Below are 27,934 nucleotides of genomic sequence, written 5' to 3' on the forward strand. Positions count from 1 at the left end.
TAGCCTTTTCCCTACTTCGAGTAATGTTACAGGAACAATAAAAAATTCTTGCTACTGGGAATGCCAGGCTCTGTGGGACTTGGACGAGACCTGACATTTATACAGTTCATCACTACTGTAGATCAAGGAACGCTACTTTTAGCAAAGAATGCATATTCATTCTTTTTTGTTAACCTTTGCTTCAGTGCATTCATGACAAGATTGTATGGGTATGTAGCTGTGTTTTAACAGTTTTTTAATTTCAGTTGTTGCTTGAAGCACTACTCTGGAAATTAGACACTTTTAGTAGTTCAATTATTGTTGATTTATTCATCCCTCTTGTAGATACAGTGAATGTAGTTACTATAGTGAGGTTATCTAGTTCTGAATGCCAAATGCCAAGTTTCAGAGCTTACATCTTGGCAACTGCAAGACTTATTGGCTTGGAATTTGTCATGCCAGCAGTACTGCCTTGTAGCATTTATTTCACAGATTTTCATTAAATGGGGGAAGACAAGAGAGAATAGTGCTACTAGTGATGTGATGCATCAAAATGTTTACTAATGTTACAGGAAAATCAGCCCAAAATAACGTAACTCCAGGCTTCATTCTGCCATTTTCCTAGACTTCATTGGAAGAATAGCAACAATACACTAAATGTAAAACACGTAATTATAATAACGCATAATAATGCTAATTGGGAAAAATGTTTTATTTAATGTTACCCACTTGGAAAAAATTGGAAAGTGTAGAAGAGCAAAATGAACTAAAAATACTGTATAATGTTTGGAACTTTCATTAACTTTGTTATAATTTCTCTTTTGGGGGCAATGAGTCAGCAGAAACTTGCTTAAGTTCCACCACCTTTAGAATCTGCTCTGAGTATTTTGCTAGACAGCAAATGCTGCAGTAACACAGAGGGGCAGATCCTCAGCTGAGGTAAGCTGTTCAAGTGCCATTTCCAGTGAAGTCATAACAATTTGCTTTGACTGAAGCATAAACTTTCATGCTAACCTGCTATAACACTCTCCATCACCACGTAGACTGTCTGCATGTGAAATATAATGCACCTAATGGCATTTAAATTAGCTATCATTGGAGGCATCTGTCATACCATAATCTTTCCCAGTCATTTGTAAGGTCCTCTGCCATTTAGCCTCCCTCCACACTTCAGTGGCATCTCTTCTGCTGATGTTACCCTACTACCAAAGATATCACCTCTCATCTCATGTGTAGCTTTAACCCATGACTTTTACTCGTAGATAACTCCTCAGGATATCTGTGAAGTTTTTCCTCCAATCCCATCCTCCCCAAAAAGGCAGGTCCAAATCATTAACATCTAGCTCTGCTTGGAGTGATGATAACCTGAATCTGCTGAGACTAACATGTTTCTGTACAAAAACCACAGCCCTGTACATAGTTTTCAGCTTAGGTTTGTGTTTAATCCTTCACTGTGCAGTTTCAATGCTACAGTACAATCTCTCTGAAGCATGACTTGACAATTTTATTAGTTTGTGCAGCACCTTAGATGCTTATAGAATAACAAAACAAGGAATTTGGACTCATCATTTAACAACCACAGAACTTCAGCTGAAGGTCAGTGCACAGAGCTGGTTCTAATAGTTCAGACAAAATCTGCAGCAGGTGTCTGAGTATAGCTGATACAGTCAGTGGAATGATCCATAATCAGCTGATAAATAACATTATGTACCATAGCTGTTATTCTGTTTCACTGGCTGTCATCAACTAAAGATTCTGTCTTTGTTTAGGATTAAAATGAAAAATCACAGGCCTTTTTCTTAATCCTTAACTCACAGCTTCTCCCCAGAATGACAAAATCAAAGCTTTCAATTAGAAAAAGGAGTGTAAAGTTTTTTTTCCACTATGACTATTTCTTCCTAGAGGTTGAGGACAGTATTTTGCACTCTAAATGGAGATTCTGCACTGAAGTTTTCCTTATATTTTGTTCACTGAAATTTGAAGATTTCAGATTTAGCAAAATGACATAATTTTCACTACCACTGCCACTGCTTTTTTCTCTGGATTTAAAAGAGCCAGTAATATTTTTTTTTAGAAAACACCAAACCTAAAAGATATAAAATTGTAATGTTCTTTTGATCCGTATTTGCATTTCTCATTGTCTTTGGATCCCTAACCCACTGATTTAATAACTCTCTCTTCTTTACCTGGCTAATTTGTGTGTTATTTTTGTGCGAAATATTTTTAGTTTCATTGCTGTCCCCTTTCCCTTTTTAGTGGTTCACAGTTTTTCTCAGGCAGTTGGAAAACACATGCTGTTGCAGGATACTTTCTAATCCATGTTTGCCACTAACTGAATTATACATGGGTGGCATAGCACATATTCAGTCTTTCATCCTTATCAGTTGCTTCATCATTACTTTCAATCGTCAGTGAAAAATGTGACTAACATGTTGTGTGGTATAAATAGACACTGCAGTCTGAGATCATTTATGCATGGTTTGAATTTTGATGAAATTTTATACTGCCCTCTGGGCTAAACACTTAACCTAAGTGATTGTCCCAATAATTTTGTTGAATCAAACCTTTTCAGATGGAAGTTTTACCTTTCATTATCTTCTAAACTGTTTACTATAAAGCTTTCCAGGAGTGTTAGGAAACAAATAAAAAAGGACACAGTTGCTGTTTATCAGTGATTCTGTGAATCATTATCTTGTCATTGTAAATGAAGAGAAATAGGAAAATAAAATACTACAACTCAAAAGACTTTTTTATGTGATCCCAGGTCAACCTCAATATATTTTGCTTTTACACCTACAAAATTGGGGGTTATACAAAATGTGAAAGCATAAATGTAGACTGATATAAGTATTTGTATAGAAATATATTTGCTTTTGGTACTGCTCAATGTGCTAATTTATGTGATTCTTTATTTTAATTTCTTTAGTTTCTAATTAGTATCTCAAACTTCTAGTTGCCACAGTTCCATGATCTTCCCATATTTATTTATTTGCTATTAAAATGTCTCAGCAATATTTCTGTTATTTTTACAAATTATTCTCCAGCTCTATATTTGGGATAATTTTTATTTCAATGACAAACATTCTCTCCACGTAGCTTTATTGGTTTGGATGTTTAAAAGTCTGAAATTTTCTTTTGTAATCTGAAAGCAATTGTTGAACAGTGACACTGTAAGTATTAAAATAATGCAGAAAATCGCCATTGACTCAGTTAAAATGTTTTTATTTCTTGCAAGAGTGAATTACAATACAGTGCTCTTGTTGTTTAAGCAGAAAAGGGTCTCCTTTGGTTTTCAGCCGAGTATTTTGTAGAGATTTTCACTGTCCATAAGCATAATGAGTTGCTGTTCAACCACTTGCTTCTTTCCCTTAACCATTCTTAACAGTCCTAATTTGCTAATGAAATTTAGGGATTTCCACACCCCCTAGAAAGCAATATCTTTTTAACAAAGCTGAAGCATCCAGTCCAGAAGAATTAAGTGACTTAGTTCAGACAAGCTGTCACTTGGCTGCATGTCAACTGTGACAGAGGCAGGTCCCGTGACACCCTCTGTGGTCCCTGTCTTCTGGTCCTCTTGACCAAGGTGGGACAAGAGGGGGTCTCCTACCGTCCCAATCCTCCTGGGTTTCTTTGGTGGAGAACTGAGCATGTTGGAGTGGGTGTAGGGTGTAGGGGATGGCGCTCAGGTCTAATCTCCCCCTACTCCTTGGAATCCAAGGCCCCTGAGGCAGGCTGTGTGCATGTCCATGTCCAGTGTGGTCTGTCAGCCCCTTGCACTGCACATTGGTACATTGGACTCTGCTATATCCAAATGAGGTGACCTGGCAAGAACGCCTCACAGAGCACATGGGCTTGTGGAAATTAGCAGCTGGTTACTGGTTCTGATGAGAGCGACTGCTGGGGGGAAAAGGAGTTCTATTTTTCCAGCACCAAAATCTGAACATTTTATCAAGAAAAAAATTCCCACAGAAAGGCTGTTTTCTGGCAAGCACTACTAGCCAGAAGTCTCAGCTCCCCTTCACACAGGAGTCTCAATGGAAAATTTTATAACTAGTCCTAGTGCAGAGTCTTTCAGAGGTGTTGAGCACCCACTGTGACCATTAATTTAAATAAGCCCATAATGTGGTTTACATTTAATAAAGTTGCAGCCTCCACATGAACCAGGTTTACTGAGTGTTGCCTTCTCTCCCGCTGGGTCTGAGTCTGCTGGTCTGGATAGTGTAAGACTTTTGGACTCAGAGCACGCCTTCACCCCATGTGTTCATTAGAAATCTTCAAGAAAAGACTACAGAGTGTGTGTTTTTACCCAGTAGAGATGACTTTTATTCAGGGATAAGAATGCACACAAGAAAAGTGGCAAATAAATAAGTTTGTACTTGGAAGAGCCCTTTTGTTGCTTGCCCTACTACTGACATATCAGAATTGATAATTCTGATAAAAGCAATGTATTGCTTTAGTACTTGCGCAGCGCTAGAAAGATAGCATACTATTAATTCTAAAATCTTCAGAAGTAGTGGTAGAATAAAAAGCATCAAGTACTTATGAAGAAAATAAGCAAAATGAAAACAGATCAGATACTTCGACAGTGTGAATTAGCTTTCAAGTCTGCTGGCTTCAGCAGGGCTGTAATGTCAGCTGAGAAACTGGAGTTTAGTTGTACTATTTACAAGAGGAAGTATGTGCTGTTTACAGAAAGGAAGTGTGAAAAGCAATGTATGTCTGATTTGTTCATATTTACAGTGAGAGAGCCCAAGTAGCTGTAGCTCACAGCGAGCTTTCCTTACCTTTGGCATTCTAAATTTAAATAGACTAGTGGTGGATGGTTTTCTAACTGAGCTGGTCTCATAGGTTGGCTGCTTAGGTTTCCAACATTGTGTCATTCCACTCTACTCCTAATGAATCTAACCAGTTCATTGTTCAAGTCTCTGTACCAAGCCCTTGTCTACAATTGAGTCCCAGCTTATTTGCTGCTAAGGAGGAAAGGAAGATTTGTGGGAAAAATATTTCCAAAACCCACTGAAGACAGCTGACCAGGGTTTTCAGTACTTCACTGTTTACTGATTAGACAGATCAACAGTCACCTTTTAGCTGCTCTATTTGTGTAGTGAAAACTGGGGTTTGCCTTTCAGTGGCATACCAGGGGTGATTTGCTCAGTGTGGAGCTCTCCTCTTTGTCTTTGCCAGTGATTGGCCAAGCATTTCCCTGTCTTCCCACACAGCTTCTGGAAGCCCTCTGTCCAAGCCAGAGCACAGCACAGTCTCTCAGCATAAGATCAGTCCCCAGATCCTTTGGATCACACACAATGGAAGATGTATTTTCAATTTGCACTTCACACTATGAATGCAATCTCAGTGCCCTGTATGATCTGTCACAAAACTTGCCAGAACAGTGCCAGAATGGGTGACACACCAGTATTTTACAGCCTGTCTCAAGCTACCCACTGAAACGAAGGAACCATATGACCCCATCAGAATCAAGAATGTGTGGTATTACTGCTGTGGTTGACAGGGGTTTTTTGACAAAGCGCTTTGCACTGGAAAACTGTGACTTTCAAAAAATGAAATTGTGGGAAAGGATAATTGAAACAAAATTTGGAGACTTTTGAAATATTCCATCTTGATATTTTGAAAAGAACATTTGTTTGAAATGACTGTTTATCTCCCACATTTTAATCTATAAGATGGGTTAATTTTCTGTTGAAAAGGTCAAAATAATTTCAAGCCACTTTAAATTATCAAAACAGATCCTTTCACTAACCAAAATATCGGTACATGAACATTTTGTTTTCAACATTTTCATTGCAGTTTTGGGTCAGAGTTGTCTTTTGGAAACCTTCACATGAAGGGGAAGCTACTTCTCATGCATCTCTAGTCTGCAATTAAAAACTTTTAAGAGACCTTCATGTATTAGTTAAAGTGAGGTCTCATGCAGCATGAAATAAGTAAGGTTTTTGCCTGCATTGGCAAATAACTCGTGTAACTCCCAGATCTCAGCAAAAAAGAATTAGATTTTGCATGAAAGAAGAACAAATGGACAATAAGGACATTTCCCCAGCTTGTTACTGGCTTGCTTTATCTTGGAAAATATTCTTTCTGTCTGTGCCTCAGCATCCTTATTATATTCTTGTTGCAATGGAAAAATGTTACAGATACAGACCTTCACGGTCATTCTGCTTAATGTGGATGGTTTTTACACGCCTTTTTTTGTGCTTGCAAACTCTCTCTCTGCCATTTCTGCCTCTTCTCCTGTATTTTCCGTGCCTTCTTTTTTCAGTTTCTGTCAAAATCAATAGTGCTCAGGACAATGATAGCTTTGGTATTCCCTGAATTTTTAGTGCTGATTGGTTGGATTATTCAAAAATTAGCACATAATAGAAAGACATTCAGAGAAATGTTACCGAATTTTATGTTCATTTCTCACCCAGCTTCATAGAACCTGGCTTTTCCCAGATTCTTCCTTTTGGGCCTGGATGAAAGCTGAAGGCTTCCAACATTTGTTCAAGATGTCTGGATCTCTGACAGCCCATGTGGCAATTCCAGATGCATCCATTCGGCTGTACAGTCTTGCTCTACAGCACATGAGAAGGGACTCCTCTGTGCCTGAAACATGCTAAATCTATTGTGTGTGGACTAATAGCCTTCAAATGTGCAAGAAATCTGTTGCTCTCGGGCTGACTGCACACTTGCAGCTCTGTGGGACAGTACTTCTGTAGTACTTTCTTAACTACTGGATCGAGTGTTTTTATGCTCTGCAGCACGTGCAAATCTGTACCTTACAAGAAAGCCCAAGGATATGAAAACCCTAAGCAGAATGGCAAAGATTATTTATTATAGAATGAAAAATATCTTAATGATTTTTAATTAATTAATTTCTTTTTTTTAAGAAAATCGTAAAGATCTGATATACTGTTTTGCAGTGATTTTCATTCTGCACAAAGAGCAGCATTTTCCAGTATGGCTCTGTATTAGGAGATTTATTGCTATGATCTGCTAAGGGGCTAATTTCTGAAATAAATCATTTAATCTACATATGAAAAACCAGCCCCAAACAAATCACATTGAAATCAGGATTTCTTCAGTTTCTGGAATTATGGCTTAAAGAATTTGCCAATATGAAGTTCTCAGATGCTGTTTAATTTTGGGAATCCCATGGACTTTTGTCCTGGACTACAAACAGCAGATGCAATATATGACCCATATGCCTTCTCTGTGTTTCCTTTTATTCCTAGCCTCACGTAGAACAGAAACACCAAGTGTTGAAATAGCTGCGACAATTATAAAGTTCCATTATATAAACTTAGATGAGCTTAATATACACAGTATAACAGTCTTGATCAAAGGATTTGCTGTCAGGCAGAGAGTTGACTAACAGGCAAATGATTGGAAACAGCTTTTTTTCCAGCCTGGGCTGGGTGATAATAATGTGAAAAGAATGGAAGCTCTAAAAGGAATGCTCTTTCACTGCCTATGTTGGAGCAAGCGTTGTTGGGGAAGCAGAGGCAGAGAGGATTCTAGCTTGCTGAAAGGAACTCTAACCTAAGTCAAAAGAGTGCAGAAGAGTGGCAAGGACATGTAGAAAGGCTGATACATTTAGGCTTTTAAAGCTTGTGGGTTTTTTAACCACTGTACGCCCCAGGAAAGGTGCATCATTGACACAGAGCCAAAGCTGCAGTTCTGTAGTCTGGGAGGTTAGACCTGATTTGGAGAGAGGTTAAGGCAGCTGGGCTGCATGCATCTCATTTTTCTGGAGGTCTAACACCCTTGGCCAGAAAGTATGCTGAGAGAGGCCCAGGAAAGTAATGTTAATTTTCTCTCCTAGTAATGCAGCACAAGATCACTGAGACAAAGAAAGAACGCCAGGGGTAATTTGACAATTGACACATCAAGGCTTAGAGGCTATATTAAAAGAACTATTAGACATGTCAATTAATTTTCCTTTGCCTCATTAATGAGCATCTGAGCTATGCATCTTCTGTGTGAAGCAGCAAGTAATCATTTTTCTAGGTTCCTTCATGCTACGACAAGTCACAGCCCTCTCGAGACACACATGAGACAGGGCATAATAGAGTATGATTATTGTTCCTAATTTCGTGAGTGACTCTAAACTTTCAAATTGAAGGGAAATTTAATATTTATTTTGAATGTTAAATGAAGTCTCTGAAAAAAACGAAACCTATGCAATTCAATGTTTTTCAAAGCACCAGCTTGCTCCATACTTTAAATTTGATTCTTCAGCAGTAACTGAGTTTATCCACTAACTCCAGTCCCAAATTCCAATCAAAGCTCCAAAAGAAGAAAGGGAAAAAAAAACCCCAATAACCTATGCCCCAAAACCAAAGCCAGAGCACAGTCTTTCTTTTGCTATGGGAACTATGAAGTTGCTGACAACCTTCATTAAATGCCACAGCCAACTTCTGACATGCTCAGCAGTGAGTCTCATGACCCACAAACAGAAAGCCAATCTAAATCACGGAGTGGTTGTATTTGTCGTTTGTGTCTAGAAACCCGCTGCTGGAATTTGCTGAGTGCTTCTAAAAATGTAGCAGAAGGTTCACTGTCAAAAAGCATTGTCTTTGTAAATTTTACCTTCAAACCTTGAGCACAGCAAGCAAAAACTATTTAACAAGCAGACAAAAAAATCCATGCAACACAACAGCTAAGCCACCAAAACCTTCTGTCTCTCTTTTTTTGTGATGATTTGAAGTCTTTAAGCTGGAAGAATAACATCAAATACGACCTGAACCAATACGCCTTCAGGTTAAAACAGAAGCAAAATAAAAAAATAGTAAAGTGTTTAAAAAAATTTTTGAGGCTACACAATTAAAACACCACCATCATGATACTGATTTGAAAACTAAAATTTTAATGTAAATATAAGTTCTGATGCATTGTGGATCACGTAAGTTTTAGGTTGATCCTTAAGGAAATAAAGATTATTAAAGCTACATGCTAAGCGTGAAAAAGAGGCTATAAAATACAGAGAACCTGCAAGAGCATTATTGTCTGACCTGAAGAGGAGGTTTTCAGAGTAGCCTGTATCCTGTAACCACAGTGCTCTTTCTAGTTGCATTTAATCAGCTAAATTCTTTTGGTATCTTTGGAAATCTCACCCTGGCTGCCCCCTGACTTCTTGAAGCTTTTGCATCCATACGTTGCCACCAAACATAAGGGAATTCATAGAAAGGTGAGCAGGCTACTTAGCTGAACAAAGTAACGCTGTATAAATGCATGTGGTTATTAGGCTTTGCAATTAAACAAAAAGCTCTAGATAGGAAGGAAGGAGTAATAAGGATCCTGCTACACACATCCTGTCAAGAGCTATAGGGGGGGGAAAGAGCATCATCCCCATAGCCCTGTCAATCTGTCACACTGAGTTTTGACAAGGGTAGGTTTTCCAGCTGAGGAAGGTATGACTATTTTGTAGGTGCTTCTGTTTGAATGAGTTATGAATCGCATGGATTCAGAGGAGCACTGTGTACTACAAGCTAGTGAAATCTTGTCTGAATTCAGACCAGTATTGGGAAAGCTTATGGGTCAAAGAGAATGGGATTTTGTCCTCTAGGGTTGTGATTGTGATAGTCTCTATTGTAGATAGAAGTGTAGAAAATTAATAAGTGTTAAGGCTGATTGACAAACTGTTCTTCCCCCAGTAATCCAGCCTTTCAGCAGAGGAAACTAAAGCCTAAATTCAGAATCACCCCTGTGGTCACTCCTGAAGGTTATTTAAGTGTTTCTTGTCTTTACTGTCTGGATGAACCTGGCTCTTTGAAAAACTGCAGTATGTCTTTCAGGTTGGATGAAAAATCTAGGGGTTCCAAGAAAAAGAAGAATCACATCTTTATAAAAAGAGTTTAAAATAATATTTTCCATGAGTTAAAAAAAAAATGTTTCAACAAAGAGTATTATTTACAAATACACTTTCAGACAAATATACACAGGGAAAGAAAACCCAAACCAAACAATCAGAGAAGTTAATTTGAATGGTAAGTTCAGTACCTGCCAACTGTTGTTTATCAGAGACAGCAAAATAACAAATCTTTTGTTCTGCCCAAATGCATTATTCTCCTATTTTGGAAGCTTTGGTCTAATGGCTCCTGAACACTGGAGTTTATTTCTTAGCCAGGTACCTTAGGAAGGCAACGTATATGCAGCAAGACTGTCTGTCAGTCTTCCCTAGTAACTTCTGAACCTGTTGGCCAAGGGAGGTACCTCAGTTGCTGTCCTCACAGAAAGAAAGGCTCAGTCCTGACCTACTAGAAGGTCAGTTCCCTTGCCACTGAAAATCCTTATTGTACGAGTGAAGTCTCACAACTGAGTGTCTTTTAAATGTTTGCTTTTTAGAAATTGTGTGTGGGGGGATAAGTAGTGTGATACTCCTTTATATTTGAACTGAAGGAACAAGCTTATCAACATATGTAAAGTGTGTGCCACTCCTTTACTGTTGAGCAAAGACCTTCTTCTGGCTGGGGGTGTAAAATCCAAAACATTCTAGTGCCGGTGAGATTATTTTCATGATAAATGCTTTTCTTGGTTGTTCTTTTTCAGTTTGATGAATGGATTGAAGTCATCTAGGGGCCATACAAAAACCTCTTTGAAAGTGCAAAGATCCACATGGATGTTGATTAGCATTTTTACAAGTCAGTTTTTGTTCTAAAAGGAATGTGTCTTTTCTACATCTTAATTTTCTGCTCTCTTGTTAGATAAAGCTTTTTCTGGTGGTGCTGATGTCTTAGGCCAGCACACTATGCTATCTCTCTCTCCTCTCTCTGTAGATGCACAAATGTAGCTGTTCTTTTTGCTGGGATGTTTTTCTGTAGGCCTAGTGTCCTTTTTGTACCCCAGCATCCTCTACTTACCACTCTGCTTCTTGTTATTCTCTGATACTGTTGTTTCTCATGGTGACACCCTTTTGTGTTTTGGCACAAACTGGAGCTACTTGGTCGCATCTGGGATAGGAGTTCTGAATGTGTCTGAGAGGAAATGCACCCAAAGGAAAACATAGAGAGCATTTTTATCTAAAGCACACAGAAAACTAATAATGAGCTTATTATATTGCATTTTCAGTATTGAAAAGCAACATTTCTAACTGGAAAAGGATGGCATCTGCCTCTCTTGGGCTTGTTTTGTTTGTTTAGGGTTTTTTTTTTACACTTTTAGAGATGAGCATTACTATATTACTGTGTGGCAATTAGCAGAAAATTTTAGGATTTCTTAGCATCAGGCAGAAAGCTTTGCTTCTCATAGCAAATGTCCCCTTTGGGAAGGAAGTTTCAGATGAAGAGCATTTCACTGGATCAATAGATGACACCAACAGAAAAGGAAGCTGGCATTTGTCTTGCCATGTCTTACATGCAGCTATGGGCAATAGAGGAAAGTATGTTATCTAGAGATTGCTTCTGATAAGGGGATATCCCTCAAACTCCCAGTGCAGCTAGCAATCACACATTGATTTTTGAGAGACAAGCTGTAGCAATTTTTAAATTTCTGTTTTATACTGTGGAACTAGAGGAATAAAGCCACTGAAGGAAAATTTGTGACATTTCTTTCCAAAGGCAGCCAGGCAGCCTATTATAATACTACCTGAACACCTTAAACACGGCTAGTATCCATTGTGTCATACAGTGTAACAAGCAGGAAGGAGAGCACTGCACAAGGAATTATACAGTTTTCTTTCTTTCTTTTTCATTCTTTCTTTTTCTTTCTCTATTTTTTTCTTAAAGGCTGAAGACCTGATTTCTGTAAACAACCCCCTAAAGGTACTCCCCCACCAATAGCAGCCCACTGTAAAATGGATAAGGTTCTCATTATGTGTCCTCCATGTCCTGATCATAATTTCTATCATGGTTGACATTCTGGTCCAGTTATATCAGGTACATTCTGTGTAAGTCCTTTAGAAGACCGGGATAAAACCCTGCTGAATGCAGGATCATTTTGCCTTGGGCAGAGAGTTAGTCAAAGTGCACATAGTTCAAGGTGGATTTCTAGTCAGATTCTGCAGTACTGGGACATTCTGAAAGAAATATTTTTGAATTGAACATAGCTCAGAAGGAATTAAATTAGCTCTTTAATGCTTGGTTTTTCTCCAGAGCCATCAACACAAATTACTTTCTAAAATAGGCAGCAAATATAATAACACAGCATTAAACTGAAAAGAAAAAGTTAATACCGTTATTATGTGATGCATTTTGTTTGACTAAATTGTATGGATAATTTCCACCATAATTTCAGTGGTGTTTACAAAGATCTTTTAAAAATATTTCAGTTTAACATTTCCTATAACTGTGTTTTTCATAATGTAATTGAATTTAAGATATCTGTACAGTATCTCAGTTTTCTGAGATAACTACTTAATGGTGTTTTGAATATAATAGTGTCCTAGGCTATTCTGCACATGCACATAAGTCCTTTCTTTTTGAAAGCTCTTAAAGATTTAATTAAGCTGACCTAACAGAGGTTTACTTCTTTGAGAAAACATGTTGTATTAAAGCAAAAATGATTTTTTAATATGCAGTGTTATAGCATCAGTCTTCTGCTCACACCTGAGATTGTTCTATTTCATCAAACCGTGAAGAAGAGTTCTTCCAAAATTGTTATAGCTACCTTTGGAAAATGTATGCCTCATAATTACTCTAAACATTTCAGGCAATTTTCTGTTTGTGAGATTTCTTTTGTTAATGTATTATATTTTTGCTGTAGTTTCATGATTTGTCTTGTCTGGCCATGTTTGAATCTACAAGGATTTATTTTTAGCTGTACTCTAATTGGTGTTACCTGGGTCACGTCATACTTCATTCTCTTCATGGATTGCTATTCCTGAGTCAAACACTTCTGTTCATGGACACGTTGCTGCACAAAGTAATAAAAATAAAAAAAATTAAAATTGATATAGAGTAAAAAAACAATTTCCAATGTCAAGATTTCTCTAAATACATGTTCCATTGTTCCCACAGACTCCAGCTATTTTTTCCTGCCTAGTTCTTCCTTGTAAATTTGCTATGAAAAAGAAAAAGTGATTTTTGTCAGGTCAGTACAGAAGCTTCTGGAGATAACTGGAATAACACTAATGGTGTTTTAGAAGCATTTTTGTCTACAAGCTTATATCTATAAATTCACTTTTTTTTCCTCTCTTTTTATCCTTACACCCACCGATTCCTATGGTGCATCAGTATTATAAATCTGCACGAGAACTGAATGGTGCATTTGGTTTAACAATTGACATCCTAACTCCAGCACTTACACACACATACAATTTAATTGTGGCAAGGGAAACAATGCAAGCAGGCAGGAATTCAATTTTTGTTTCAGGCTGTTGCTGGGAACACCAGATAGAAGTCAAAGGGCTTTGACTTGTGGCTCGTGTGTGTTTGTGTGAGATGAAGTTTAATCGCTGTATGGCCAGACAGAAAAAGGTCTTTCTGAAGTGGAGGATCATGATGTGCTGTGTGCCTTCTGCCTGCTCTGCCCACAACAGCCACGAGTCTGTTGGTTGTCACTGAAGGAAGGTGGATGTTTGTCTCCAGCAGTACAGACCCATGCTCCTAGCGTGATGTTGCTGCTAATTAAGTACAGGATGGAAAAGATCAAAGCTGTGCCTTTCCCTCCCCCTACCTCCTTTAGTTTTTTTTTTTTTTAATCCACTCCACAAGGCTGTTTCTTATTTTGAAGCTTCATCTCTCTCTGCTACAATGTTGGTTATCTCACCTGTTTGCTTGGTGGGGTTTCAACTGGAACTGGATTTCCATTTTAACTTGGCAACTTCAGAGTCTTGTTTCCCAATGGCCTGCCAGCTAAATTGGTGTGTTACAGATGAATGCACAGCTCACAGATGGTGTTTGAGTGTTTAGTGGCTCTCAGAAGTAGATATGTATTTGGTCAGGAAGAAGATTGCATTTTTCCTCCAGACAGAGCAAATGTCCTTGGGGATATTTTCTGTGTCAAGGTAGAAACGGTTCCACACACCAGGTACAGGGGACTCGCCTAGCTTAGGCACAAGTACTACCTACAAATATATATGTATTTCTTTTCTTCTGGATAGGGAAGAATGCTCCTACTAACATCAACAAGAAGTTTGAAATCTTGATTCTCCTGAATGTCTATAGATGTTTTAAGTCTAACATTTCACTTTCTGTAGTTTTCCATTTCTTTTTAATCTGAGATGAGCTTGAATGTGACACTGTAAACTTCTTCTCCAGGTCCTAAACACTCTTTTATTGCTCATGCACAAGGCTGAGCATTCAGCATTACTTACTGGGTGAACAGCTTTACCGATACTGCTGTGTTTTTTGAGATCTATACCTCTTCTGACATCTTGCATCCTCCCCTGTGTGGTTTGTGCCTTTTTCTCATTCATTCACTGTCGTCTTATTTACTTAAAGCAGTCAGAGGGCACTAAGTAGGGGAGGAGTTACATGCTTTCTTTTGCTTCTTGACTGGCTTAGTCATGTCATGAGGATGAATAACAGAGGCTGTCTACTGCCTTTTGTTCCTTTCTAGAATGAAATAAAAACCAGAGCTGCTTAAAACTTCTGAAAGCTACACTCGAGTTTCCTCACTTCATGTTTGTACCCATCCAGAGCTGGAAGCAACCAGACTGGAATATTTTAACAAAGTCTGTTGCTGTAAGATTTCCAGACTGTTTTGCCAAGCCACTAAGCTCTTGAAAATGCAGTTAAGCATGAAATAGGCGAAGTTTTAGTTGCTTACCTAAACTGCAGCCATGATGATAATAATTTTGTTTTTTGTCATTTCTGCTTTGTCATTGTCAGATGCTGCTCAAAGCTGAAATGTGCAAAGCTTTGCCAGCTCTCTACAAGGAACCACACTGTCCTCCAGCTCTATTGCCACTCTGCTTAAATTTTGTGATTCTTTCTTCTTCCAATGCTTTCTTCCCCAGCTGGGTAAGAAATCTCTTCTTGTGAATGTCTCAGTCAATTCCCTTAGGAAGTTCTTAGTTAGCTAAAGTAAGGAGATGGGCTCCTCTGCCAGCCTAACACTGTTGGGTAAAGGGACTGCTGAGGACATGAATCTGCTGCTCTTTGCCAATTTTCTGTTGTCGTAAACTCTTTTACAGTGAAAGCTGACTGTCCACCATCTTCAGACTAGTGCAGTTATATCCAGAGGAATATGAAGCTGTCAGCACTTTCTTCCCTTTCTCTTTAATGAATATTTCTTGGCCCACTGACCCAGAGTTCCCCCCCTCAACTCCCCTCCTCCCCCAGCATGGAAGAACATAGTGGTTCCTCCAAGGCTACAGCTGTGCCAGCATATAACCCCATGAGTGTGTTGTGGGAAAAGTTCCGCTGATGTGTTTGTTCTGGCTCCTGGCTATGCCTGTAATGCAAACACACCTAAGCTGCTGCTGATCCAGAGTTTACTGCTTGCTGGCCATCTCCTATGAGCTGGCACAGCCTGGACCTTGGAAGGAGCACAGCCACCATCAGCCTCCTCCTCCCCAGCTTGGTGGGGCAGCATGTGACTTTACAGGTGCAGTCATGTACCTGCATCATGTTCTTTGCAATAAACCAAAACAATTGCAGTTATTGGATTACTCTTTTTCCCTGTTTTGTGAGAATGTTTAATTCCTAAAAGTCCTGCTTTTGGATTTTGGATTTTGCATGGTTCTGGCAGTTTCTTTTTTCCACCACAGCTGCACCTGAAAAATAAACGTGCCATGATTTCCAACATTTCTTCTGTACCATGTCTTTGGGTTTTTTGGTAAGCTGTAGGCCAAATTCTCCTATGGACATTTTTATGTTAAGGAACTACCTAATGTCCCCTCAGGTCTTTTGTCACCTCTCTCACAGCAGATAGACCCTAGGTAACCCTTGAAACTGTTTGTGATACCTGCTTTCTTGGTTGCTTGCAAACTGAAGAATGTGAAGCATAGGTGTGTCCTAGAAAGAGCTAGGAAAAAACAGTGTCTCCATCCTTGGCAAACGCTCTCCCTGGTTATAGTCACTTTGCATACATATAAACAAAAAAGTAACATTTTATTAGGAATCCAGTGGATAGAATAATGGACTGTAACTCAGCAGAGGTCAGTTCACAGCTCTGCCATTGGCGTATTGGGCTAAGTCATTTGTGTCATCACCATAGAGCCTGGGACAAAGACAGTTTCTTTGTAATGCAGCACGAGCTTTGAAAGGGGAAAATATTGTGCGGAGGGAATAATAATAAAATCCTTCTAATGATAATAAAATTATGTGGTTTATATATATGTTTATGTTGTGCACAATGGAATGAACCATATTCCCTTTCAGCCTCATGCTTCATCAGTGGTGCTTTGAACTGGTTTCCATTTGAAGGGTTGCATGTATTAGTGTACTAATTTTAGATGTGCATTCAGATACAGGTGTGATTTCACACTGAAAGAGATAACATTTCATTGTAGTAACACTGGGCAGCATTTCCTTCATATTCTTTTCTGTTGATAAACCATAAAGGACTTAGCCCTACGTTTAAATACCTACTATTTAGGCTGGTGGGGGGGAGGGGTCTTTTTTATTTGTGAACTGAGTAAACATGTTGCACTGACTCTTGGGCTGTAAGGACTGTGTATGACTCCCTGACGGTAATTTGCATAAACTAATTCTTGTCTGCATTTGCTCTTTAAATCTTCTCTGTCTGTATGGGTGACAAAGAAACATTTATTTTGCCTTATTTTATGCAATGTAAATAATAGATACATTCAGGATAGATCCTGAATACCTCAGCTGGTGTGCATCAGTGTAGCTCTGGAATAAGCAGGATTGCATCGGCTGAGGATCTACCCCACCGTCAGTTCTAAGTGCCAGCCTTGCAGTCCATTATACAAATGTTCACCGTAGTTTGTCAGCAGCAAAGCTGTCACCCAACAGTACACACTGCCTTCTATTAGCCATTACTTTTCTGTCATCATCATCAAGTGCAGCTTAAGAGAATCTGTGCATCGTTTCTTCCCCTCTGAACAATTTCCATAGAAATAATTGACTTGCTTTTATGGTAATTCTGTCTCTGCTATTTGTTACTGCAGCATTTCCCAAAGAAAAATGCAAAACTAATGCCCTAGAACAAAAACATTCAGCCAAATTACTAACCAGTAATCCAAGGAATCATGGATAAATCCAATGCTCAAGTGGCTTCTCATTTGGAACTTTATATAGTTTTCACCCAAGGGTTAAAGTTTGGTATTTTGTGGGTGGAGGGGTTGTTTTGTTTTTGAAAGGTAATACTCATGCTCTCTGCCCTACAGCAACTTTATATAAATCTCTTCTGAAAACTGTATCTGCCAGTACTGTCACGCCTCCCCCAAGCTTTTACTACTAACACCAGCTAAAAATATTTAAAGGGGCTGTTTCCACTTGTTTGGTGCATTTCATTTCATGTTTCTGCCTCTTCCTTTCTTCATTTTTTAAAAAAGTCAATGAGAGAAGTCATTTAAGCCTAGTGTTTTGAAGTGGCAACCGGTAAACAGCCTTACAGCATGATTAATGAGTACTCAGGAACAATTTGCTGAAACTTACAAGTAAGTTGGGGCCAACTGAATTCGTTTTAAAGTAAATGAAGATATTCCAGTTATGGGCTGGGACTTTCACTGAGTCACTGTGTAGGCTACATTCTCCACCAGTTTCTACCACTGGCTGATGGTGGTCATGTCAAGGTGTTACACAGTTACAGGGAAGTATAACCCAGCACAGAAGTGACACTCAGAATCTGGACTTCCAACAAGTTAAACAATAAAGTGTTTAGTTTCCCTTTGAAAGCAGGAAACTATGATCAAGGCATTTGATGAAAACCATGAAGTCTTGAAAAGGATAATTGCTGTTACAAAAATAAAAACGAATGTTGTTTGATTCTACCCAATGGACATATTTTTCTTGGTTTCTTTGACTTCCAGGAAGCTTGGGTTACTGTGGAGTTTCTGGGCTTCTATTGCTTTTTTCAGAGGAAAGGTGCAACTAAGGAAAGACATCATAGGTGTTGTTCAGCTGGTTTAAGCAGGGTCATTCAGCAGAAGCCTTTTGGGTTTGATAAGTGAGAACATTCTGAATTTCTCTGCTTTCATTTATAAGTTTGTTGAGCAGATGGATTCCCATGGCTGAGAGAGCCAGTGTCTCAGCAGAGATCATCTCTCTTTTTACCTCTTGAAAGTGGAAGTAGTGTGTGGAGCAATGGAGTGATGGAGGCACATGTTGAATATTTTCATTGCTCCCTAAACCTTAGGGCAGTTCCAAAGCCACACTTTGTATGGTGTGCTCACACTGTGTACAGAAGCAGCTTCCATACAATGAGGGACAGAGCAGGAGCAAGTGCATTCATGGAGCTCCTGTGAAAGTCGTGATTGCACTGTGAGGTCCTGCTGCAGTGAGCAAGAAGTTTACTCACCTTCCCAACCCAGCTTTTCATTATTTAAACCCAGGTTTTTCATTATTTCTGGTGCTCTAGGACTGCTGTGAATGAAAGAGGACTGAGTATTTTCAGTGCTCTGAGCAGTGTGCTCTCCTTCTCCATTTGTGTGTTGGGTTAGAAGAAGGATTTATGTTCTTGAAATCTTTTACAGGCGGTCCATTGAAAGTTTCACTCTGGTATTGCTTATTTGGAGGTAGCTTCAATTAGTAAATTGAGACTAAATGACCTAGTAGTACATGATTCTTACGTGAAGCGTTGAGCCAAATCCAGATTTTTTTGAAATATATATGGTTACTGGTGCTCTTGGCACAGAGATGAAGATTGGCAGTGATCCCTGTAGGATGTGGATTTCTGACATGGGTGAGGCTGGGTGGGACATCTATGTAATTCTGCTTCTTTGATGAAGGATGAGATGAGTATTATGAGCTAAGATAGTACTATTTTTTCTTTTTTTTTTTTGCACAAACAAACAATTTGGTCTAACTAAAATACAGTGTGGCTAATCCTGCCCTATTAACTTTTCTCAAAGAGTGAATGCTTTAAGAGTAAATTTTGATGGAAGCTATTAAGGATGACAAAAATTTCTTTATATGAAAGGAAGTGTAGTGCAATCTAGCCGCAGAGTTCAGAACATTTAGAATTCCATGGTTATTGTAGTATAATACCACAGTCAATTATATTTCTTATTTTACATTTTTCTTTGTCTCCTTCTCCCACAAGCCTAGACTATGAATTCATAATGTTAATGAAATGTGTTGTGATGTTCCTGTAGGCTGCTGTGGGAAAATAATTACAACATGAGGAAGGCCATTCATGATGTGGCCCTGTCTCTAAAGTAGGACTTTGTGACTGATTAGGACATAAGCAAAATGGACTGAAATAACTTGAAAAAACCTTCAAAACCCCTGACAGATCAGCCTACAGTCACTGCAAGAATCAGCTTTCTTAGCCCAACAGATGTTTCTGTGAGAAGTTTTAGTGGTTTGTACTTGAGGCCTTCATTGACCCAAAACCTATTTTTTTGTGCTGTGTTCCTGACAACTTCTTGTCCTCTCCTTCTCCAACCATGTAGCTAAAGTCTGAGCCTTCTCATGCGCAAAGGGGCTGGCTGACAGGATGCCGTCTCCTCCACGTGCATCCTGCTCAACACTGAGAATCAGGAGTAACATGATGCCAAGGCTGGTCTCAAAATCCAGCTTTATGGCTGGCAAGTTTGGGGGGTTTGTTTTTCCTTCTCATTCAAATCTAGACTAAATGCAGAAACTTTTAAAGTTTCTTCTCTATTGCTATTCACAGTTCTCTTTGTGACTGCTGAAGAAATGTACACAGCTACTTAAGAAATATATGTAGACAGAAAAGTTTTTTAAAAGAGTACAAAATACAGTGCAAGTATGTCTGTCACTTCTTCAGTCACATGCTACACTTTAAAAGCCAGCATGTTTTCTTCCACAAAAAGACCTTTATATTTTTGAACTTTCAGAAGCCTTAATCAATATAAATAACAGTTTGAGCATGATGACATCATGTTCAGTTTTAGAGTTGTGCATCTCAGCTGCTTAGTCATTTAAATCAGTGGAAATAAGCACAGCAGTTAGAAGTTTCAAAAGGTCAAAGAAGCTACTGTCTTTTCAGCTTTGAATCAGCTGAGAGACTCCAGTTTCTGGGAAACATAATGCCAAGGCTGCATCTCAGCATCTCATTTCCTCCCCCTGCCTCCTTTGAAGCACTACAGTAACTAGCTTAAAGGGAAAATCACACCACACTCAGTAGCAGAATCCTTTAAAGAGCAAGTTCCTTTCTAGTTCCCCGTTTACTTGAAAATAAAGAGGAGTTTTATCCCACATTGTGTATGGAAATATTTGACTGAAGTGCTCTTACCCAAATGCCAAAAAGCTGTTCACAGGTTTTCAGTAAAATTAATACTTTTCAGTAAAAATATGACAAGTTATTTTACCATTTTCTCAGAAGGAAAATAAGTGATAAAGTGTTCCTCAGAGAACAATTTGTGAGAAAAATTAAAATCAAAATGAGAGCTTTTAAAAACTTAGTTTTAAATGTGATTTGTTGTCTTTATAAAAGTGACGGCATGATTTCTGGGAGGAAGCCACCTCTCACCTAGACTGCCATGGAAAAAACATTTCTTTTCTTCTTTTTTAATGTCAGATACATTGTTTAATCAAAAGTTGTGACCAGAACCTGTGCAATATTATCTGTACAGCAGGACTCTGCAGTCTTTCAGCAACTGCTGTCTCTTATACGTTTTTACAAATGACTCTTTGTTTTGTTTCCATGTATTTCTAGCTGCCGTTCTGCTGCTGATGTGAAACTGTCCAGGCAGGCTGTCAAGCATTTCCATTTCGTGGTATACACGGCTTTTTCGGAGCTGGGAGCCACTTGCTGGCACTCCAGGGACTTCTGGCTGCTCACACTGCTGGTAGTTTTGCTTTGGTTCCTGAGACTTTACCTGCATTATTTGAGTCAATGGCTCTTCCTTCAGACCATCTCAGTTCCTGTTGCAAAGTAAGTCCTGCTATCCTTTTTTCTCTGTCAGAATATTTCACCTAATAGTTTGATTCAAAGCATGTCGTTTTCACTATGAAGAGAATTGATGACTCAGACTCCTGCTGAGAGCTCTACATACAAGCTCTGATAGGAACCCCTGCAGAAACTAAGACAACAAGGATTGCACCCAGAGTTGATATGCAAACGTGCATATCAGGTGAAGGTGTTAGTAATGTAAACTTTAAACCCAGAACATGATGTGTCCATTTGTGTATCTTCTGTCACGCCTACATCTCTCCCATCTGAGATACTCAGCAGGTTATGTACCTTCCAGAAGAATAATTTATCATTTTGGATAAAGTATTTCTACATTCTTCAGGAGTGCACAAAACTGAAGAAGCATTTGAATCATAATTCATGTTACCAATGTGATCTATGAGTAAAATACTTAGAAGAATTTAACTTTGATATATCAGTTTTACTGTGAGTACTGCAATGAGTTGACATATTTTAACTCTATGATACATTGACTTTAGCTCAGGAATTAGACCTCTCTAGAGTGTTGCAGGAAAATCATTGCTTGTCATTACCTGGCATGAAATAACCAAAAGATGGAGTACAAGTCCACTAGGTGATATATACCTGACCCTATGCATATTCCTGTGTGATAGAGAAGGGTTTTACAGAGCAAAAAGGTTCAGTCATGCTTAGTAAAATATATATTTCTCCAATAGAAACTTTTTTTTCTTTTATTCACCTTAAATCATTGTACAAACCCGAATCACTCAGTAGGAGCCAGCAACATGCAACTCTCTGACTTATGTCTGGTGTGGTAGTGGTATTGATTATTGGCTGAAATTTGAACAGGGTGTCTGAGCAGACTCTGTACAGTGCTGGGTTTTGCTAAGGTTTTGCTAGATCTTAATGTAAAGCCAGCCATGTCTCACTTCTGGCCTTGCACATCTTGTGTTGGCTTGGCCAGCTGGCGGTAAAACTTCTGGGAGGCCAAGCATCGGGAGTCTGTGAAAACAAAGGAAACTCAACAGAAGGAAGCAATGCATGAGAGAGTGGTGGTCATGTTCAAAGCCACTAGTCACAGCTGTCCCAGGCAGTCAGCTAGATAAAGGATAATGTTCTCAAGCCAAGATGCCCTGGATCAGCATCCCAGTCTGTAGCTGTGTGTCTGAACAATGAGACTGAGCTGAGCACTCTCTAGTCCTATCAAATGTAGTGGTAGCACTCACAAGTAGGGAACAGAGTGAGAATCAAACCAGTTCACCTTTAGTTAGGAAACAGAATTTAGGCCGCTTCAACTGGATGGAAATTTTTGCCTTAAATTTCAGCATCTGTGCGTAGCTCACAATGCCAAGCTGCTCTTGTCTCTTACCATGCCAGCAAACTTGCTCATCGTATGAGCTTTGCAAATCCCACCATCTCAAGGTGGGAAGAGGGACATTTCCAATCACTTTAGGCATGATAAAAACTATGTCTTCTGCATATTTTCTGCTTTGTGCAGTGCCCAAAGGTGCTGCTGTGCAGACATGGGTGAGCTCCTGGAGCCTGTACTCATGTTGGTGCATCTGGGAGGTAATACCTTCCTATAGCCTTTCCTGCACAGTCCCTAGAGCTTGGACGTGGACCCAGTGAACTGAGAGTCAGAGGGGATCCAAGGATGCAGAAACAAGAGGAGGAAGAGAAAGTTTTATTTTTCTGACTAGCTTCATACAGCTTTTGGTCTTAGTATTTTGACCCAGATAGGGATGCAACTTTACAGTGCAATGTGCATGATTCTACCTTCTTTCAATGGTTTGCTCAGGAGCACAAATGCTCTCCTTTTGCTTGTTTACAGGTTCCAGCTCTTCCCTCACACTGTGGAACTGTGCTACCAGAACTCCTTGCTGCACACCAGTGAAGAGTTGGCCATGGTCGTGGTGGGACCACTAACCTTGAATGCTGGGTTGCTTCTCATGGTCCTGATCAGATGGGGCTGTCAGCAGCTATTTGACTCATTCCCTTCCTTCTTGTCAAAATTTATCATAGCTATGGGACTATGGACAGTGCTAGACCCCTTGGCAGTGTTTGTAGTGGATTCATTCCTGGGGGTGAGTCACTTAAAATAACTTGGACATGAGAACTTGATGTAGAAGTTTGTTTTATTCAGTGAATCACTGAAAGATATGAAATTCCACCCCCGGCAATGGAACATGAAAGTTAAAAAGAAATTAAATAATAATGTTATACATTACCTTTTTATTAACAAAATTCCCATCTAATGGAGTCACTGTGTTTCTGCATAAAATTAAGAGCACTGTAAAAGCCATACATGGAGATAAGAAAGTAAATCCACTGCTGGAGTGATTGCATCTGCTTTGAAAAGAATTATGGCAGTTTTGGATATTAATGGGGATAAGTTAATGAGCAATCCTGATTATTAACATTTCAGATTTTTCTAAGCATCAAAACAGACAAAATGAAAAAAATAGAGTTTATCATGCACTTCTCTGGCAAGATAGTTAATATAATTTACTGGCACACCTAAAAAGGCTTGTGAGATCTAAAGACAGACATCTTTAAGGAGAGAGTTTCATCATACGTAACATCAGGAGAGCAAAGTTCCCAACTCTTTCTGTGCCTATGTATGGGCTGTGTAGCCCAACTGTGCTTGGGTGGCTCCTGACTTTTATCACATCTGAGATAATGCCCAGTCTCCCAGAGCACACATTTCAAATTTGAGTCTCACTGTGTCTGTGACACCGGTTCCTGTCAATGGTTGCAGGATGCTGAGAGTTTTCCTGGGGCTGTGATATTGCTCTTCTGCCCTTGCTGATCTTTCAAAGTCATCTATGTTTCTGTTGCTTACTCCAGATCAAGCACTAATCCACAGGTCTTGCTGTGGATCAGCTTTTCTCAGGTCTCTTGGTTGTTCATCCTCTGACCTGTGCTCTGCAGGTGATTTTTCACTCTTAATATGTCGTTTTCTATTGCAGTAGTTTTGAAAATTAAAATTCAGCACTTCAAGAAATTTAGTTGGAGCTCACTTGAGAGGTAATTGCAATAGTTTAAGCATGTGGCAACATGCTCTAGTTTTCACTTGGGCAGCCTGCATTTATTTATTTATTTAATTATTTTAAAATTTCATTATGTAAAACATGCACAGAATTGAATTTTAATTGTAATTTGTATTAAGATTGCTTTTCCCCTAAGATAAAAAGGTGTATTTCTTCAATAACCAGGGTAGAAATATTAAAATGTTTAAATAGATTTTTTTCTCCCCTCTAATACTGATGTATTCATAAAAACTGGAAGAGAGGATGAGGTCTGCCTTATCTTTCCCACACTTGCATTGAGAAAATCATTGCCATTGACTTCAGTGGAATTGTGCTCAGTTCTACACAGACTGGATTACTTATCAATTTCAAATAGCACTAGGTCAGGGGCAAACGTGAGATACAAGTAAAGTAACTTAGCTTTTCATTAAAGTATTAAAAATGTACACACCTCTCTGTACCTCATACTGAAAATTTGGCAGTCTTACCCACCAAGATTATCTTTGGTAGAAACTCATTTGTTCAAATATTACACAATATACTGTATGTATCCTTTCCAAAATGAAACTATATCTCTTACATGTGTTTTCATTATTGCATTTGTAATTTTTTTTTACTCTTGGCATTCTTTCAGCAGCTATTTCATATTTGCTTGCCAATCTATTTTAGATCAAGCCTTTTTAAAATATTGTGTTGTGGTAATATAAGTTATTTTAGTGCTAGAATGTATTTTAGTATTTTAAATGGCCTTAATACTTACAAAAGATGACAGATGGCCCTGGAGACAAAGGTTTCTGTGTTTACTAACTAATTTTTTTTATTGTTAAGGAAAGGCTAGAGAGCAGATGCATATTTGGGGGGGGTAGATGCATATTTGGGGGGGTTTCAAATCATAGTCCAAAATGCTGTGTCAAATGTGTTATTTCAGATTTGATTTACTGTCAGCCTGTAGAAGGATGTTCCAGGGATAAGAAACATTCCTATGCAGTTCAAGTTAAAGTTCTGACAGAGCTTTCCTGGGACCCCACTCACTTTGTCTGTCTGTGGCTTCCAAAATGCAGACAACAATAACACCTCTTTGGCCACAGGGATGCGTGTCATTGGAAAAACCAGTGGGCACTGCAAACGGCTCACATAACCACCACATGTGGTGGTGCGATAAGTACCTGAGAGAGGAGTTGACAAATGTTATTTAAGCTATTTAAAATGAAGATGCCTTCCTTGGATCATGTCTTTGAGGACCACAGAAGGTATACAGAATGACAGAGTACCTTTGTCAGAAAAAAAGGATAGAAAACTACAGTTCTCTCACACCGTTTTTGGTTTGCCAGAAAGAACCGCTTGGATAAGAGAGAAATTTATTCTTATTTGCCATTCAGACTTTTGCCTCTCTGGAGGAATGTCAGGACGTGACTGCTGTGCAGAGGATTTTCCTTGGTAGACAGTTGCTTCAGTAAGAAAGCAGTGGAAGCAGCCAAATTTTTTTTTTTTTACTTTTTTTTCCAAAAAGAGGAGAAGAGGAGATGAAACAGGGACATAGAAGAGAACCAGAATATTTAATTCTTTTTGTAACAAATATGGATGGATCTGAATTAGTGACTAGTCTTTGTATGTCATTACCAGTCTCCTGGGACCTTCAATTTCCACAACAGAACCTAGCAGCATTGCAAATGGTGAAGAGAGAACAAAAATGTGCTCAAGAATCACAGTCCTTCTGTAGCTGGACTTGCAGCTGTCATCCCTTTACTATGCACATCGCTGCAAAGGTAGCCAGAAATGGGCAGAAAGTTTTAACGCTTCCTAAGGGTTAATCTAGGCAAGCTGCTCAGAAAGGTGCAGGTTTCTTGAAGCCTAAAGGTCACAGGGTCCCTCTCTGAATGATGGACACTGGATGCTTTGGTTGTGCAGTTTCACATCCTTGCAAAACATGTCAACATGATCTAAAATGGATATGGCCATCACCATGTCCCTTTAAAAAGGAAAAATGGAGAGAGGAATTTATTTAAGTTCTGAACAGTAGAAGACCTATGATATGTAGTTGAATTCTTCTAAATTGATCCAGCAGAGGGCAATAATATGTCAATACAGTAGCTAGCTCTTAAGAACTAGATATGAGGAAAAAAAAGAAAAAAGGGAAAATAATAGATTTTTTGAAAATAATAAAAGAAAAATCAACATTATGCCTCCTTGGTCATTGCATTAAGGAAAATTTCAGCCTTCTTCCCCTTCCACTTGCCCTGAAATACACTAACAGAGTTCACTTTAAGTATTTTCACTGTGACAGGGGTTTTGTTCAATAAGCCACCTCTATAGGGTAGATTTTAATTTTACTAAAATAAGTCAGCAAATAATTTATTTCACATCTTGTGGTTAATTTCAAATTCTGCCTAGCAGACTCCTAAGTTTCAGACTGTGTGCTCCAAAAATTACATTTAAATCCTTCTTATACAGAGATTCGTGTTCTTTTGTCTCTATAGTCTAATTAGGTGTGACATTTTCTTATGTTGATTTTTCCTCCATGACAGCGATTTGGGAACAGTGTAGAGAAACCCATTGCTGACGCTGCAAAACTCTCCTGGGTATTTCTAAGAGCAGGGGAGTCAGGAGTTCCTGGTGCCTTAATCACGGTGATGCTTTACACCATCCTGTTCATGATCTCATCAACAGTGTTGTACCTGTATTTTTTAAGGTATGTCTCCTAATCTTATTATTCCCTTAAGAACTTAGGCTTGTGCCTCTTCTCCAATTAGATAAAATAAGGTGGCATCAGAAAAGATATATCAGTGTCACATGCCCAGAGCCCAGACTGTAGATAGTCAAGGAGGGGTTTGCTTCTGCTTAACTTTTAATGCACTGAGATTGCTGGGCGCAGCAAGTCAGAGACAGAGCCACTTATTTCCTCAACAGGAGCACAACTGATATAATGATTTTTCATAGATTCTAGAAGCCTCTGCTTCTCTGGCTTCAGGCAATGATGTCTGTGTGAGGGCTTAAGCTGTAAAGTGTGCATACCTTTCATTTAGGTGCTTTGGAAGATGTCTTTATTCTTACAAGAAGGGGTTTTGCGAAAAAATAGGAAAAATTTCAGAAAGCTACATATAATATGAAGTGCAAAATCTCTGAGTCTTCAGTGGCTTCCAGAGCCTTACAGCCTTTTGAAAATATAGGATTTTTGACTTCTTGGGACTGAGTTGTCATGAAATTATTTAATCCAAATAATTTTTCTGTGACATTAGCCCATTTTCTAAACTCAGTTCCTCATGAAATTTGACCAACTACCTTTCTTGCCATCTTTCTAGTAGACACCATTAGCTGCACAGTCAATAGGGACAGGTGTGGGACACCGAAAATTAATTAGATAGATTGTCTAATATATTGAATGAAAAAGTATTTTTTTCCTAAGTGAATCATTTATAATGCAGTAGGAATTTTGTTCTGGCCCTCGATTCACCCAGTGATGAATACTGGCAAACACCAATAAAAAGCCACATGCAAAGGCAAGATGCAGGCAGGTGTAAGAACAGAAAAGCTCAGCATACACCCTCCACCTGATTGTATCATCCTTCGGTCCCCCTTCCACAAAATCTGTTGCAGCAGGCAGAAAAAGATAAATGGCATTCTAAATTTCTGCAAAGTATTTCAGAGCTCCTACATTCCTGGGAGCTGTATACAACTCCAATGTACTGGTAGTCTAGTTAATTAGTTTTTGAGACGTTAATGCCTTCTTAATCATTGACTTAATAGTTTTGAATAGCTTCATAAGTTTTAGCTGCTGTCGTTTATTACTCAGGAAAATTAATTTAAATTAAAACATTTGTAAGGCAGGTTTTTATGAGAATATTACCAACATCTTCATTGTCTGGGGAACAGGTGCAAGATCATCAAAGGTACCTTTCCTTCTGGATCAATTTTCCCATAATGTTTTCCAATAAAGGGGTGGGAGAACAATGTTACTAGGGGAAAAAAAGTTGTCTTAGCATAACACATTTTAAAAATGATTCATAGCAAAATACAAAAGC

General features: G+C 38.8%; 1 protein-coding gene across 1 annotated transcript in view; it reads left to right on the plus strand.

Annotated features, from left to right (window-relative positions):
- LOC103624240 overlaps nucleotides 1-27,934 on the plus strand; it is a 185,494-nt gene that overhangs the window by 86,877 nt on the left and 70,683 nt on the right. Inside the window, exons 15-17 of the mRNA XM_017746911.1 lie at nucleotides 20,668-20,886; nucleotides 22,718-22,970; nucleotides 26,441-26,604. Coding sequence (XP_017602400.1) covers nucleotides 20,668-20,886; nucleotides 22,718-22,970; nucleotides 26,441-26,604 — 636 coding nt within the window. The remainder of the gene's footprint in view (nucleotides 1-20,667; nucleotides 20,887-22,717; nucleotides 22,971-26,440; nucleotides 26,605-27,934) is intronic.

This window comes from Corvus brachyrhynchos, unplaced genomic scaffold (assembly GCF_000691975.1).
Source record: "Corvus brachyrhynchos isolate BGI_N302 unplaced genomic scaffold, ASM69197v1 scaffold100, whole genome shotgun sequence".
In the NCBI taxonomy this organism is placed as follows: domain Eukaryota; kingdom Metazoa; phylum Chordata; class Aves; order Passeriformes; family Corvidae; genus Corvus; species Corvus brachyrhynchos.